We start from the raw sequence: 15,772 nt of genomic DNA on the forward strand, positions 1-15,772 counted from the left end.
ATAAGCATCAGAGAAGGAAAGAGGGTGGGAAGAGAAAGACTACATATGTTTTGGTGCTGCAACTGAAGATGGGGAAAACTACCATGCTTTTATTTAGTTGATGGGCAAGGAAAGATCGGGTCCGTTGCCAATAGGGACGACTTGGGTAGGGTTGATTTGACGATGAGACATGTAGTAGTGCTTTTTGATATGCTCCAGGTTCACCGTACCAGCAACTGAATACAACAAGAGAAAGAGAGAAAATGCGCGTGTGTGAGCTAAGCCCCGTATAGTTATCGGCGTGTTACATCGCTGACGTTACGTTACATACCTCCGGGCATCTGATAGATGCGACGTGTCCATTTCAGGATATGGGGATAATCCTTTTCGATCGACTTGGCGTTGCACTTGAAGTGACCATGGTACACTGGATCAAATCTGTTGTGGACGTCAAGTTTTAACGCGGCGGATCAGCATTAACTCTTCTTTTCATTCTCGCTGCTAGTGAGCACCTCAACTGCTACTTACCTGACAATAGTTGTGAACAAACGGATATCAGCTTCAGTGAAAGTGTTTGCAACTAGGAAGTCGGATTTCGACAAAATGCCTTCAATTCGATCCAATGACTTGAAAAGGGGATGTACATTGTTTTCATCTATTTCAACAGAAAACTCATATCAGTTTCATGCTTTATGAAGGTTCCCTCTCTGCTATGTACCAAGTCCGCCGGATACTAAGAATCACTCTCTTAAAGAAGATCAACCTACAAGCCTGCTGTGATGTTGCAAATCCAGATTTGTATACACCATTGTTTACAGTGTCGTAAACCCACTCGTTCAACTCATCGATCTCGGCACGCAAGTTTTCAGGATAATAGTTGATATTTTTCTTGTCGTCGGGTAAGAGCTTGTCAAAAGCCGTGTTAAGCATGCGAATGATCTCAGAGCTCTCGTTGTTTACTGTAAAACGATCATTTCCAGTTTAAGCGGTGAGTAAATGAATCCGCAAATTGCCTCTTCTCTCTCATAGAGTAGTCTGTGTATATCTATATTACCGAGAGTGTTAAGCTTCTTATCCCAAAGGACTGGTACTGTGAACCGACCAGAGTAGTTGGGCTCGACCTTAAAGTAGAGATCGCGCATGTAGGCTGCATTATTGACAGTGTCTGGAATAGCACCAGGGCATTCTTCAGACGTGGAGAATTTCCTGTAGTAAACAGTATTAGCGAAAAAGGGTAGGAACCGTAAATTTCGGGTCAATTAGACTATGGGGTTTTCTCGACTCCAAACGATCCCTTACCATCCCTTGTCAAGGAACAGATAATCCACCACAGACACGCTGATAAGATCTTGAAGCCCCTTTAATTCACGAACAATGAGTGTACGATGGGCCTATTATGTTTTAAATTTCGAGCTATTAGCGTGGGGAACATTACGCGCGATTTTTTATTCCTCTTACCCATGGACAAGCCAGCGACACGTACAAGTGATATCGGTTACTATCATCAACAATAGTACGAGGGAGGGAGGGGGTTGGCATAGAAACAAAGTTGAACATACAGCAGATAAAGTACAAGATGAACTTACGGTTCTGGAGCAAACTTGGCACCTGGCTCGTCAACGATTTGGTCGCGAAATGATGATTGTTGACGACGGAACTCGCCATCTTTAGAAGCCCAATTGAGGATCTCGGGTTGTTTTTTATCTTGTTGTGGTGTGGTAGAAGCCATGGTTCGAATAGAAACGGCTCTTAATGAATAAAGTACACGAAAATATCGAGAGTGAGAAAGAACACGGTGAAGCATGGATTTTTCTCTTAAATAAGAGAAAATAAGCTCTTATTGGTATTGCGTGTGTACAATTTGTCAGCAAATCTTTGTCATGATCGCGTAAGCTACACTGCTGCATAATACAGCTTTCTCCGATCCGCTTTGTGATTGGTTGATGAGCCTCTTACTAACAGTTAATAATCATGGCCAATCATATGCTTCTTGTTCTAGGTTATTGCTTTTACTTTATTAACGATAAAGAAAGCAATAAAAGTGAACGTAGTTTAGCTACCATGCTACCTATACGGACAACATAGTAGCATCCTTATATGAATCTTATGTAGTGGATCAAAATGCACTCCTTCAATAACTTCAATGACTTTTTGGGGTGCAGATAACGTGTTATCTTACACCCGCATTATATGTATCTCTTCAATATGAAGTAACTCCTATAGAAGAAATAAGGCATTGGTACCAGCATAAGCAGTATCCATGAACTCCCTTGTCATGAGAACGACGTATTCGCACTACTATACATGGATGGTGATATACATATGACTGACATGTTTCTTCGCCGCCCTTCTTCTCCATTTCTGCAAATGACGTACGCTGTACGTACAATTGCAATTACAGTTATTGTTTTCATCATTGCCGTTGCTGCAGTTGTAAAAATGGGCATTATGACACTATATACGTTCTTCTTTTCAGTTAATGATGATCCGCGTTGTTATTCTGCAAGTCAGCATGATCATTGGTACTTGCTGCTTCTCTTTTCTTTCGACACTAAATTTGCATACGACGTCTGTCCGGTACTATCATCTACTCATTGCAGTTTCCCAGGTTTTCTTATAAAAAAGATGCACGCATTTTTGCTGTCGTCAAAAATACCGATCGGCATACGACATGCGTAGTGTTTACATATTGATAGCTTAAGTGGCAATCCCACCACGATCACTGCCCGATAAATTATGTACATATCACAACAGCACGCATTATATGCTGCTGCTGCTGAATACTATGAAAAATGTACATTGATCGGTAACGTGATGATAAATGCTCTATGCCTCAGTAGTTTTAGTGTGGTTAACTCGAGACATCACGGTGACTTTAGACAAATATCTATACTCTTTGTATTCTGCTGTTACTGACAACAACATATTCCTACGTACAATTTTGCGTAAAACGGTTAGAGTATCAGAGCAACTAAATATTATAGCAAACTGTTCTAACATATGTCAAGGATGTATACGACGTGCATGTATACTGCTGCTTTGCTGGGGTGAAAGAGAGATATGACGAATGTTTTGGTCGGGCCAACAACCATACCCCTTTCTCTCCTCTTCGTCTCACTCCTTGCAAGCAATCTTTAATAAACAGCTGATGCATGAAAAACAGGTAGCGGGGTTGTCATGACCTTCATTAAATGATGAGTTTTGGAAATGGATGGATTTATATGTATTATCTGCAAGACGAAAGACTATTATAGTAGCACGATAAAACAGCAATAGGTGGGACTGATTATTGCATAATCATGCATCCAGAAATACACCGGAGTGTGACGTCTGAGAGAATAGTTCAATGATCGGCGAGCGTAGGGTAGATCGCCGTTATCCATAGGTCTTCTAACCATACCCCCTTCCGCTCTCTTTATTATCTTTCCATTTACCCCCCAAACTCTCGCCCAATGAGTTCCTCGACTCCTTCAATGAAACTATTATATATCAGACGGCCAAAAGCTAACTTTAATGAGATGCATACATAACAAACTACTAAGCACCTCAGTGTTGAAGAAGAAAATGATAGTATAAGGATGGTCAGATACAGGATGCAGCTGGCGCTCGTAACGATTTCTGCATACATTGCCCTACTCATCTTTCTCTCGACCTTTCAACTCGTCCCTCTCTTCTTTTCTGCTCTTCACTTTTTTACTTTTATTTTCTTAACAGCTTCTTCCGACTCTACCTTTTCTTCGAGCTTTTCTGCTCTCCACTTATATCCTAACTGCTACTACTGTACCCTAAAGAATCGATCAACATACGTTGTATGAAATACAAACACAACCAATATGGCAACAACCATCACTGACATTACATCTTCCTCCTTCCGTAACCACTCCTCCTTGTCATCCTCGTCACAACGACTGTCATGGTCACCGAACAGCATGGTGTATGACGAAAGACGGAATCACAGCTTACCTATGAAATTAAATAACCCTGATAGTCCCCAACATCAGCACTGTCATCGGCACGGAGATTGTGGCATATCGTCGGGTATACCGTCGTTGTCACCAACCGCCAAAGAAGACACCCTGTCCTGCAACACTGCTACTTCCGAGAAGTATGATCGATCGGAGAAGGCAGCGGCCCAGGAAGAAAGATCAAGGGGTCTCCGACACAGAATTCCAAACATCTACGTCAAGTGTTCTCAGTCCCTCTTGCTCGAGAATACTGCTAGCGTGGCCCGCGACCATCTTGGTACGTTTAAAGGAAGAAAGAGAAAGAGAGAAAGAGAGAGATAAGACCGCTCAAAAGAAAATAGCGGCTATGTGCGCATATAGAAAAAAGTTTGTGGAGAGAAAAGAAGAAAAGGAGCGGTGAAAACACACACGGCCCCCTCCCCAACCTTTTTTCGGTCGCCCGGGTCTATTTGCGCACGGGCGGCACCAAATATTTGCAAGTCGCTAATCACCATCATCATCAACAACAACAATTCGTATAGCAAATGAACGAACATACTTGGCATGGTTGAGGACGTCGCTTTCATTGATAACCGTGGGAGTTGGTAAATACAAACATGGGAATAGAATGGGAGTGAGAGATGGAGAGGGCGTTCATCTGTTTTGTTTGTTTGTCTGATTATTTACTATCTTTTTTTTGGCCATGTCAACAAAATTATTAACCATGCTATATTATACTTACTTACTTTAGCGATCACCCAGCTGTACCACCTATCACCGGGCGACACGACGGGCATGGATCATCGGAAGCTAGGCCGGGCAGTAGGCGCAATTTTTGTAACATTCAGCATTTTATTTTTGTACTTTGGGAATGCCCGCTACTTTCACGCCCAACATGCAATGTGCAATGGCTTCTTCCCTGCAAGCCGGGGATCTGTTTTGTTTGCATCTGCTGCAGTACTGGGAATTCTGCTTGCCATGTTTGTGGTACTCTTGATGGAGCACACTTAAGAAGGTCTCTTCTATCATACATATTACTGCGAGCAGGCATATCATATTACCGACCCATCAAGTACAAATTAGAATCATCACTCAACAAGAAGCAGATGTAATGGACCCGCGCTTTCTCCCTCTCATTCTTTGGTGTAAATAAAAGAAAGTTATTATTGTTTTATTTTGGAAGTAAATAGGCACTCTTAATACATACACGCAAAGAATTGTTGTTGGTGTGTTGATCGATTCAGTCAACTTTAAAAGAAGAAAAAAAGGCTGAAACAATTTGTTAACAGTAGCATCTTGGCGTAACCAAGACGTAGTACACTGCCTTTCCTCGAGCCCTCGGATGTCCCAATTGAAAGTGCATCCGACAGCTCTATGTCATCCTCGGAAAGAGAGAGAAAATGGTTATTCCACTACGTGCCAACTTTCGTTTAAGGTAACTAGAAGGTACGAGAACTCTGTCTCTTCTTTGTTTCTTCCCAGACTGGGGTGTATGCAAAGTAAAAGTAGAGCTAGTCGTAGTCTTAAAAAAAAGAAATGCTTGTCACATCGAACTCATGCTGTTCACTAACAGCACCACACCATCATCATCAACAAAAACAGAGATAATGTCATCGTTACGCAGTAAAAAAAATAAAGAAAGTTGGCTGAAACGCCAGAACCAACCACCCGGTTCGTTGGTTGGGCAAATTGGGGGAGACAAGCTCGGTTTTGGTGCTTCCCAGAGGCTTCTAAAATAGTTAAAAGCACCGGCGTGTAGCAAAGTGGATAGTCACTAAACATCTGAGCACCGTCGTCGTCGCCGACAATTGTATTGGAAGGTGATACACCACCCACTCAATAAAATTTGTTTCCGTCGATTTATAGCGCGTTAGGCGCCGTACGACTGGGTGGATGGGGGTCTGAAACGGCGGATATCGAGCCGTGCATTTCGAGAACAAAGCGTTCGGTCATCGGCGATCTGGAATAAAGTGTTTTGAAGCACAACACTCATCCTTCGCCATATTTTTTTATTTATACCCCATCAAACACATGTCCGTGCTTTAACCTTTGAACAGACTGACTTTTCTTCCACTAACGCATCACCGAACCAACAACGTTGCCATTCTTTCTCCCTCATTCTCCTTTGATGTTTTGACAAGGTCACCACAACCACCTAGCTCTCCGGATTGCGATGCCAAAATGGCAACTTTTATCGACTGTCCGATCTCCACGGCAACCAATGCGTAGTTACAGGAATCTATAACTATGGTACATCACCCTTCCGTGTAACAACCATTACCATGACAACCAATACACCTGCGTATCTAGCCATAGAAAGAAGAAATCTTGTCTGGTAGAAAATCATGCTTTTCATCGATGGAAGGACCAGGGGGTCCAGATTCACTCATGTTTTGTTGTCTCTGTTGTTGTTGTTGTTGTTAGTGTGGCTATTGTTAACATTATTTTTGGTACTGTTTAGTACAAGACGAAGAACAAGAAAAAGGAGCGTATCCTAATAGAGATCTTCTCACACACATTTTTTTTGCCGTCTCCTTTTTTTTTGTGGGCACACAAACTTTGACACACGAAAGATATTTTTTTGGCATTCACATTATAAAAGGGCTACCCAAAAGGACACAAGATATTTTAACAGAAAGGCGTTTTTTTTTCTAACATTTGCGGTGTCCATTTTTTGTTGCCCTCTTCTATCTCGACAATATCATCAACACCAGTCATGGCGTGCAAATACCATCTTCACTCTCACCGATTCAATCAAGCTGCACCAAATCAGCCCTTGCCGACGCATGTCTACTCTATACCGCCAGTCAACGTCTCCGGACACCAGTGGTATGTTGAGATAATAATTACCATTATCATTAACACTGTTATCACCACCTCATGCCAACAGCGACGTGTCTTTTTTTACTCATCTTGTCTTTTTTTTTTGCTTTTCCAGTACATGGTGTGGCAAATATGGTCACCCAATGGTATACTGTCCCTACCTCAGATAAAGGATTCGCTCCCTTCGACACGTCAAACAAAAAATAACTGCACAACACATCATTCATTCCATTATACACCAACAAGCATCATCATCTCATTCTCTTTACACCACCAGCAACAACAACAACAACATCCATCTCACATCCCAGGCAATTTCTCCTTTTAAAAAAGCCACCACTACCGCCAAAAATTAAGGAACTCAAATTTTCTCTTCTTTTCTATAATATGACCGAGTTCTTATTGTTGTTTTCAAAGCAAAAGAAAAAAGTTTATGTATGTAATATTATATATCACCCTACCCTAGTACACTTCTATATCCCCTCATCCATTATGTATTATCGCTATATATATCATACCCGCTTGCTCATTCACACATTCTCTTGCCTTTCCCATATGGCTTTGTATACGCTTTTACCCTTTGTATTGTATTGAAACAAGCTTTTGTATTTTCTGCATGCTAGCATTCTAATGGCGTGTATTTACTTAAATTGTCATCATACACTGACTATTGACTGCTCAAAAAATAAAATAAAAGAAAAACCTTTCTGCAACAGTTGAAATTGTCAAGAGAAGGAGGGTGAAATTGGCTATCAATGCCTCGTGTCACTGTTGTGGCATGTATAAAATATGTCCACGATGGGTGCATCCGACAGCATTGCCTCGTTTGATAATTCAACTTGTACCGCTTTCCGCCTATGTCAAAGAAGAATAGGGGCACCAGTTTTTTTTAATATGCCTGTTTTTTGATGGTTGTGCGTAGCACAATGGTTTTCAAGGTTTGAAGTCCCGACTAACTCGGGTTCACAGAGCGGATCGCTGCTTCCGTAATGACTGAGGGAAGATTATTAACGATGGTTTGTGGATTTGCCATGGTCTTATTGCCGTTTACATTGGATAATGAGATGTACGAGTTTGCTTGATCAAGGTAATCATTGCCCTACCACTGTTACTCGATTACCACATATGAAGTCCTTCATATCATGAACATGTATGATAGGAAAACTTTTATAAGTGTTAAATTATATGTTTTTGTTTCGATCAGGTGAAATAGAACAAAAACAACAACAACAACAACAACAAGCAAGCAAGCTACAAAGCAGTTATGACAGTATCATATATTCGCAACCTTACTAATCTTTTCCGCGATCGCCAACTCTCCCCCCCCCACCGCTCCACCCACAAAGTATCCGAACATTTGATTCCCACGCAGAGATCTACAGGTTAGAATGGGCCGAAAGAATAAACATTCAAACAAGAAGCGCGCTCCATTTTTTTGGGATGCTTTCAATGTGTATGGGTCACCATATTTCAGCGCTTTTTTTTTCTGCGATTTTGGTGATATAGCACATCTCATACAGGACGAAAACTGGATTTCATTCACTACAGTACATTACCCTGGAAATTGGGATACCGGAACGTCTTGTGAGGATCGACCCGATGCTGAGCGATTTCTTTCATCGACCAGCCGGTCATGATTAGACACACGGAACACTTTAATTACACAGGTACTACAGAAAAGTATAAGCACATAACACAAGAGTTAGAGCACCGTGGCGATATACAAGGATTGATATATTTATCGACAAGGATAAATAAATATATGTTTGCGGATTAACTTAATGATTGGTGGTTTGTCAGCATTTTCTGGAGCCAAGCAACAATAACGTAATAATTATGTTTAATCTCGACCACGACGACGACTACAGTACTCCAAACCCATAATCTTAACCGGGAACAGCGCACAGATCAACGCGCCGTCCACAAAAACAACCGTGGTCACCCACCCCTTCATACACACTTTTTGCATGGACAATGGTGATGCTAAAATAGCGGCATATATAACTTACAAGTGGCCAGTAGTGAAAATCAATATGGCCGGATGGCAACGGCGTTGTGATACCTGTAGGTTGTCTCATCGATACCTACCGACTTCAGCTGCTATGATTAAACATTTTATTCTACGTTTCTTCGACGTACAAAAGAGAGTCAAAGCGCATTGAGGTTAAAAGGGCCCGGTAAATATCTATATGAAGCAAGAAAGGTCGTCTGTGTGTAGCTAAACATACATGGTTAGTGAGAACATTACTACGTTGCACACTTTTTTGATAAAGTTTGCTTTGTCCACTATGTGCAACTCGATATCATCAAGCAACAAATGGTAGTCGGTTCCTTTCGGATGGTTGTACTCATTACACACTATACATCGAGCGTCGGTGGCGCCGTGTTTAAACTAGATACCTTTTAGACCCGGCAAAAAAAAAATTCGCCATAGATCTATTAGTAGCAATGAGAACACTCGATATCCCGGACCAGCGTCCTGTGATCACTGTATGTATTTACATGGCAACTGCTGCTTCTTTTGCGCCAAGTACCTCAACAACAATAGTCATAAAATTGCTAGCAAGAAATAGCGGTAACACTCCATGAGAATAAAGGTCTCAGTCTAGCGAAAAAAGCTACAGCAGGTTGTAGTTTTGAGGATACAAACACCAATTACGCCAAGTGCCTTATACATGTAACTAAAAACGATTGCACAAATAGGGGTTTTGTTCTACGTTTATCGCTTATTTAGAAATCGTCAAACAGGAAAAAAGACCGGACGACGGAGTCCTCCCCCCAATAGAAAAGATAGTAGTACAGAGCTTTCAACATTTATCCATCGTCGCTTGTGCCTTTTTGCTGGCTTAACTGTACGACTGACACGAAAGATTATCACTTCTATTAATAGGCTACGTATACGTAAGAACAGCGACTGATGACAGCCGTCTGCGTTCGTTTCATTTCATGTCTATGATATGACAATTGGGAACAATAGCAGTATCAGTAGCAGTAGCAGTACTGTAATGCTGCTAGTTGTAAGACGTTGTCATTATTATGTAAGTGAAATATGCGCTTAATTTAATATCACGTTATCATACTATGATACAGCATTTAAGAAAAATCTTTAACCTATTAGTATTTTTGTAAGATTATGGATTTTATGAACCAGGCAGTCGGTTAAAGCAATTAATTGTTGCTGAGCAATAAGCTGGATTTTGGCAACTTCTATTGCGAAATCATCTATGTAGTATCCTGGTGCTGACCCATGTCTGCATAGTATCTAATGGTTGGCAACCATTTAGCCGCTTTCTTCTAAAGAGAGATGGCCTACAACCAAGACAAAGTTCGCCGCTGCGAATGTATCATTATCTTGAGCCTGTGTCACTATGGTAGCAAATCATTCGGATTCATGCCACCAAGTAGCAACATATCTACAGTACGTAGGTGTGTACGTAAAAAAAACGATATACTTCACAGTTTGAAATACATCTTAAAGAGCCGCCGAGACGAGGCTCCGTGGAGATCAACACGAAGCGAAGCGGATGGGCCTGATCTAAAAGGCGAGAAAACGACAAAGGCTTGTATATCATAATACATGCGTGGCTGGGCTCTTGCCCACTTCTAACTCGGCGGTAGTTTACCTCAATATCACTGCGAAGATATCCGCAGACGAAATCGTATCAAGTGTACTAATCGAACTTGCACATATTTACCATCCTTATTACAATCTTTTTGAAATTTTTAATGACCACATCAGCAGTTAGTTCCGTAAGTGTGTGATCCAACACTGTCATACAATCAAGAAAGATCAACATTTTCTGCTCACAACACATATTTATTGTTAATATGGTGCTCTTGCAGAAAGGACGAACAGAGCGCTTACAATGCGGTTACGCGAAAAGCAAAAAAAAATAAAAGAGGCTGGCGTGAGAGAATGATGTTGTCATTGTATCTATGCCTTTTCTACTATAGGCGCGGCATGGCAGCTGTAAGCTAGAGCAAATATCCCTTGAGACACACTAAAACGCGTTACCTGTATATACGTCCATCATTTTTGCTGTATTTCCTCTACTATCTTCCTCGTTTAGACACTTCAATATCCATTTGATAAGGAGATATAGATCAGCCTACACTACCCCGCATCATATCCACTACTTGCAGCAGATTTTATCTTATTGACAAAACCTTGTTAGCCCGCGTTTGCCAGTTTGGCAACCTAGTGCACATTACAGTACACATCAACTTTCCTGTTTCCACCAAATGTAACAAGAAGTCCTGCAACTACGGGTCGAAAGAAGATAACTTAAAAAGAAGGAATTGCTCACTGCGTAATTCTTGTATGACTTGCACATTCCACGCACTCATCCTCCTCTTCCCTCTTCTCCATTGATACATCCACCAGCCGATACCCAGCATAGCTAAAGTTACGCAATCAAAAGGTTCACCGCTGCTCGGGATCGTGTCAGTGTGCAATAAGAGAAGAGTGTACGGAAAGATGGTAAGCGCGATAGAAAAAAAGCCGCAGAGAGAGTATCAAACTGAGAGGCGAGCCCTTCCCCAGCGCCTAGAAACCCACTTGGGAATACACAACTACTGTACGGTCAGAGAGCAGGATTAGCCGTAGCTTGAACCTGTTCAAAACTATAGATAGAACGCTCTCGTAGCCCACTGGTCGTCGGGCAAATAGGGATTTGTGCTCGCTCACCCTGAATACTCGCAAAGGCCATATACACCTGAGCCAAATACGGTTTAGGGCCACTAGGCACGCTCAAGTAACCGTGCACGACGGGTCTGGTCGCGTAACCGTCAGTTCCGCACACCTTGAGTCTCTACTCGAAAGGGGAAGAAAGGCTTTATAGTCTCTTAACACGAGCTAAACGCCTAAAAGAAAGACCAAAATAAAAGAGGAGGAACTCACCACAAGCAGCATCACATGCCTGTAATTTAAAAAGAGAAAGGAAGAAGATATTAATAAAAATGCGCCACCAGGAGTTAAGAAGATCGAAAGAATAATCATTGAGCAGCAGCGATTTTGCATTCCCTAACTATGGTTCAATCGCAGTGGCATAAATGTTTCACAGCTGCAGGGCAGCCCCGCTTATATTCGCTTTTGGCAGGTATACAGTACCTGAACTGCTGCTCCAGGATTCAGCGACACACATTTTTTTCAAAAGGCATCTGAGATATGTACACTTTGTCCAAGTCAACGCAATGTAGGAAAAGGAGTGAGCAGTTACAGAAAAAGCGAAGCACCGCAAATTAAAATGATCTGGGGCAAGCATAGACAAAATAGGCACGGTTTTAGAATCTTAGAGCGTCCTTGCTGGCTGTGCTGTCAGTAGTGAGTTTAGAAGAGCCTTTTGTACCCTGTCGACGCAGTTACATGTATATTATATCCTACTGTTTAGTTGTTCTGTCAAACACCAAGCCGTATGCCTGTCCTAATAATTGCTTGAGAAAACACACTCCTCATAACTGTAAAAAGTACAATCGCGTTAGTTACCCTTTCATTGACGAAATTTTGGATGAGTCCTCCTGCCAGCGTTTATACTTACATAACATGTGTAGATGCATAAACATATCATCTCTAATAATAGATGGTTTCTCTCTTTATATAGTATGTTTAGCGCCGTTTTCCAAAGTGCAGGATGTTATGCAGACCAATCTATTTATAACATATGTATAAATGTATGCGAGCGGTTGGTGGCCGGCTTGCGATCGACAAATTTTACTAGGAAGTAGCCTCTGGCATTGCCGTTAAAGAAATCTCAATCTACAGTTACCGATGAAATATTTCGCAGATGATGATTTTGTCTCAATCTGGGCAATGCCATGTTTAAGAGCATAAAATTCTAGTTGCCAATTAGGTTTTATGTAACCGTCTACTGTGCTATACAAGGGCTAACAGTAAGTTAAAGAAAAGCATTGGATATCCCTGTTTCTTTGACTGTTTTGGATTTGCTGGTATATATGTAGAGGTCTATTTTTGATTCCAAACAAAGTCATCGGTACAGCATGTCATGTTCTTACTTTTAAACGTAAAAAGAGAGAAGGAGTAGTATGCTCTGCATGTATGCTTTTTGTTGTTGACAGTACTCTGCATAAAGAAGCATTATTTATGAAATTAGTACGTCCCTTTGGCAAGTATATATGGAATCCCGTCGAGACATCAACTATGTGGAAAACGTTTAGCACTTTTTGTTGGAATCTGTGTGTATGTTATATACATGATATAGTGCTATGTATCCTTTTGTCGAGCGGCGTTCAGACCACCCACAGCATAAAAAGTACAGTACGTTCCGTTACTTTCTTTTTCGACCCAACCTGTGTTTAGACGATCGTCTGCACTGCCATGGCTTATGATGCATCGAATATGCTTTTTTTCTGTGCGTGTGCTGCTGATGCATCACTTTCATGCATCTTGACTGCCTAAAAAGGACTTTTTATCAGCATAACACCACAGCTTGCATTCTTGCTGCTGTTGCCGCTGAGTTCCGCTGCTTTCGATCGAGATTTTTACTAAAGGATTTTCTTTGGAGAACGACACCGCTTCCATCGGCACTGAGGAGCTACGAATTCCGAACAATAAAGTAAAATAACACGCTCGTTAACAAAGGACCATTGCTTGCTAGTTAGTAGGTAGACTATTTCTCAGACCCAGCCGTATGTATTGCTTCTTCGTATATATAACATTAAACATCCATAACGAATAATTTACCTAAGAATTTATTGTAATAGAGTTCAAGATTGCAGATCTTTGTATATGCTGTGAGGCAAAGATCCAATAGCCGAAAGTGTTTTGACCATGAAGCGACGATAGCAGGCTCGTATTTTGCATATTTGTCCCAAAAAAGCTGGGAGCAAAAAAAATGTATTGATATCCCTGCTGTTTACCAACTACCTCCTCTCTTTCCCCTTCCCCTTTCGTCTCCACCGTCCGCTTTCTTAGAGAGACTGTAAGCAAGGAGTGCATGGAAAGTATCCATGTTTTTTCTGTTTTACTTTGCCATAGTTTCTTGGCTTTTTTTTTATCTCTGCATTCTTTGCCTTCATTTTAACTTTGTTTCTGTATGCTGGATAATATGCATAGGTACTATATAGCATATGGCTAATGAGGCTCAAGGTTGAAAGGCCAAAGTAAAAGAAAAGTGGAATCATTTACCCTTTTCCGCGGTTGCCAAATAGCGTAATCAGACGACACCACGATGGGGGTGTGGCAATGGCGAGCTTGGTGTAACCATATATATCCCTATTGTGTACATACTCTACTCTTCTAATTTAGTACATGTACATAGGCCAGCTACTATTGTATAGACACTGAAATAGCAACGGATATGTATGTTACAATAAAGAGTGCAAAAAGATACTTATTACAGAATACACGTACAATAGCTTTAAGAGGGCGGCGATCATCGAAAACAAAGGGGAAGCGATGCTTCTTAGGATGCACTTCAATCATATTAAGGATGTGATGATGACACACACGCACCTGCATCTTCAGGTTACTTGTAACACATCGGTTCGCTATTGGTTCCTTCTTTACGTCCATCGTGGCTCTGCGTTGTGTAGCATTTGTCATCATGGGAAGCAAAACGACCTCTTTCTCTGGCTAGCTACATACTCTTTGTTCTCTTTTTGAAACCATCAAGTCGACACCCTTGCACAAGGCATATCATATCTGGGCGATGATGAAATTAATAGTAATACAACACTCGGCTCATTACTTAAAACGACAACAGTACTGATTCCTGCTTCCGCAATGTATCTACTTTACATACAACATACATGATCACAGAAACAAATATGCGAGATGATATGGGGTCGTAAATCAAAATAAGTTTAACCAACCCAAAGATGCACTGCCTCGTCATATTAACGTCGTATGAACATGTGGAATTTGAATACAATGAATAAAGAGAGGCTTTCATTTCAAGTCAGCCAGTTGCAAGTGCAGAAAAATTGTCTCAAGTGCACATGATATATGACAATTACGGATGGGCGTGCGTGCGTGATATTTTCTTTAATGATTGTGCAGGGAATAAACACAGTGGTGACAAACAGTACCCTACTGGTTAGGTCTAATTCTATGTTGATTCTGGTGATGGCTGTCACATTTTAGCCTTGGGAAAACGAAGTCAGCGAGCTGCTTTTGATTTTTTCGGCGAATGCTAGACACTCCTTGCATTTCTTGGCAATAACCAAGAATGATCGGTGCCTTTTCTTTTCTAAGGAGAAGGAAAGAAGGAGAGTGTAAAGAGGGGTTAAATGGGCAAAACGGTCCTCTCCTGCTATTGGCATTTTTTGCCATGATCGTTTCAACAGCATCAAACATCAACAAGCAGCAGCAAACAGGTGCGGGTAATGGAGTTGGGGGAAACCCAATAGGCTGCCTGATGTATGTACCCACGTCATAGAAGGATGCACAAAACCTTAAAACTAAGGTACAACCAAAAAAAAAAGAAGTGGGGGAGAAGCAGAGAGAAGGGTAAGATAAATCACAGTATATAGTTCCAGCAAAAAAAAACGACTCTTGTGCAAAGCAGCTGATAAGCAGCAGAGTACTTATTGACGAATAGTGCAGGTTATAGCATACATCCTATGATGCCATCATCCTCAGAATCACTCTTGCTCACTCTGATCCGACTTCGTTCGTATGGCACCTCGCACCCACACAAATGAAGGCGGAGAACAGATTTATAGAATACTTGCCTTTCGTCACGAGAAATCAGAAAAATGCGGTACCAATAGAATGCGCAAACTATTAGAAATGGGCCCAAAGCAACAGCATACACTGAAAGGCATCACCGGAGGCAAGGCAGTTTGGCCGAATCAGCTGCAGCAGTGAAAATCTTATTCTTCCTAAATGGAGAAATCTTGTCATGTATTCCCGCTTTCTTTCTTTGGCGACTATAAGAAAGAGATTATTGCCTGCATACTTTAGTTCCTGCTCTCGTTAATTCACTCATTCTCTCTCTCTCTCTCTCTCTCTCTCTTATACTGTAGATCCCTCCCCTCTCATCCTCTTTCCCTCTGTTCAATTCGTT

The 15,772-nt window shown here is 41.4% G+C and overlaps 6 protein-coding genes across 6 annotated transcripts; 4 read left to right on the top strand and 2 right to left on the bottom strand.

Moving 5' to 3' along the window:
* Nucleotides 1-93: 93 nt before the first annotated feature.
* On the bottom strand, nucleotides 94-1,708 carry BDB00DRAFT_759878 (glutathione S-transferase; the record flags this gene model as incomplete). Its single annotated transcript, XM_053119165.1, has 8 exons — nucleotides 94-215; nucleotides 311-417; nucleotides 508-634; nucleotides 747-938; nucleotides 1,034-1,185; nucleotides 1,279-1,370; nucleotides 1,438-1,477; nucleotides 1,566-1,708. 8 exons carry the CDS (start codon nucleotides 1,706-1,708, stop codon nucleotides 94-96), a joined length of 975 nt encoding a protein of 324 aa, XP_052981926.1.
* Nucleotides 1,709-3,716: 2,008 nt separating this feature from the next.
* Nucleotides 3,717-4,361, top strand: BDB00DRAFT_209479 (uncharacterized protein). Its single transcript, XM_053116468.1, has one exon. The coding sequence runs from the start codon at nucleotides 3,813-3,815 to the stop codon at nucleotides 4,263-4,265; it is 453 nt and encodes a 150-aa protein (XP_052981927.1). The 5' UTR covers nucleotides 3,717-3,812; the 3' UTR covers nucleotides 4,266-4,361.
* Nucleotides 4,362-4,461: 100 nt separating this feature from the next.
* Nucleotides 4,462-4,934, top strand: BDB00DRAFT_759866 (uncharacterized protein; the record flags this gene model as incomplete). Its single annotated transcript, XM_053119164.1, has 2 exons — nucleotides 4,462-4,528; nucleotides 4,675-4,934. Coding segments are annotated over 2 exons (327 nt in total), but the record flags the coding sequence as incomplete, so codon positions are not given.
* Nucleotides 4,935-7,016: 2,082 nt separating this feature from the next.
* BDB00DRAFT_812885 (uncharacterized protein) lies at nucleotides 7,017-7,460 on the top strand. Its single transcript, XM_053122724.1, has one exon. It carries the CDS (start codon nucleotides 7,134-7,136, stop codon nucleotides 7,338-7,340), a length of 207 nt encoding a protein of 68 aa, XP_052981929.1. The 5' UTR covers nucleotides 7,017-7,133; the 3' UTR covers nucleotides 7,341-7,460.
* A 5,273-nt stretch (nucleotides 7,461-12,733) lies between these two features.
* Nucleotides 12,734-13,552, top strand: BDB00DRAFT_209534 (uncharacterized protein). Its single transcript, XM_053116469.1, has 3 exons — nucleotides 12,734-13,015; nucleotides 13,166-13,367; nucleotides 13,452-13,552. Exons 1-2 carry the CDS (start codon nucleotides 12,802-12,804, stop codon nucleotides 13,249-13,251), a joined length of 300 nt encoding a protein of 99 aa, XP_052981930.1. The 5' UTR covers nucleotides 12,734-12,801; the 3' UTR covers nucleotides 13,252-13,367; nucleotides 13,452-13,552.
* Nucleotides 13,278-14,103, bottom strand: BDB00DRAFT_812891 (uncharacterized protein). The gene is made up of 3 exons (XM_053122725.1): nucleotides 13,822-14,103; nucleotides 13,447-13,687; nucleotides 13,278-13,297 (listed from the first exon to the last, which is right to left on the bottom strand). The coding sequence occupies exons 1-2, from the start codon at nucleotides 13,884-13,886 to the stop codon at nucleotides 13,447-13,449; spliced, it is 306 nt and encodes a 101-aa protein (XP_052981931.1). The 5' UTR covers nucleotides 13,887-14,103; the 3' UTR covers nucleotides 13,278-13,297.
* Between the last annotated feature and the right edge of the window lie 1,669 nt (nucleotides 14,104-15,772).

This window comes from Zychaea mexicana (assembly GCF_025766255.1).
Source record: "Zychaea mexicana strain RSA 1403 chromosome Unknown BDB00scaffold_19, whole genome shotgun sequence".
NCBI lineage: Eukaryota > Fungi > Mucoromycota > Mucoromycetes > Mucorales > Lichtheimiaceae > Zychaea > Zychaea mexicana.

Coding starts and splice junctions, on each gene's coding strand:
- BDB00DRAFT_209479 (XM_053116468.1), top strand. CDS start 3,813: ATGGCAACAACCATCACTGACATTACATCTTCCTCCTTCCGTAACCAC.
- BDB00DRAFT_812885 (XM_053122724.1), top strand. CDS start 7,134: ATGACCGAGTTCTTATTGTTGTTTTCAAAGCAAAAGAAAAAAGTTTAT.
- BDB00DRAFT_209534 (XM_053116469.1), top strand. CDS start 12,802: ATGCTTTTTGTTGTTGACAGTACTCTGCATAAAGAAGCATTATTTATG. Junction 13,016..13,165: donor GACCACCCACAGCATAAAAA/GTACAGTACGTT, acceptor CTGCCTAAAAAG/GACTTTTTATCAGCATAACA.
- BDB00DRAFT_812891 (XM_053122725.1), bottom strand. CDS start 13,886: ATGATTCCACTTTTCTTTTACTTTGGCCTTTCAACCTTGAGCCTCATT. Junction 13,688..13,821: donor ATTAGCCATATGCTATATAG/TACCTATGCATA, acceptor GCACTCCTTGCT/TACAGTCTCTCTAAGAAAGC.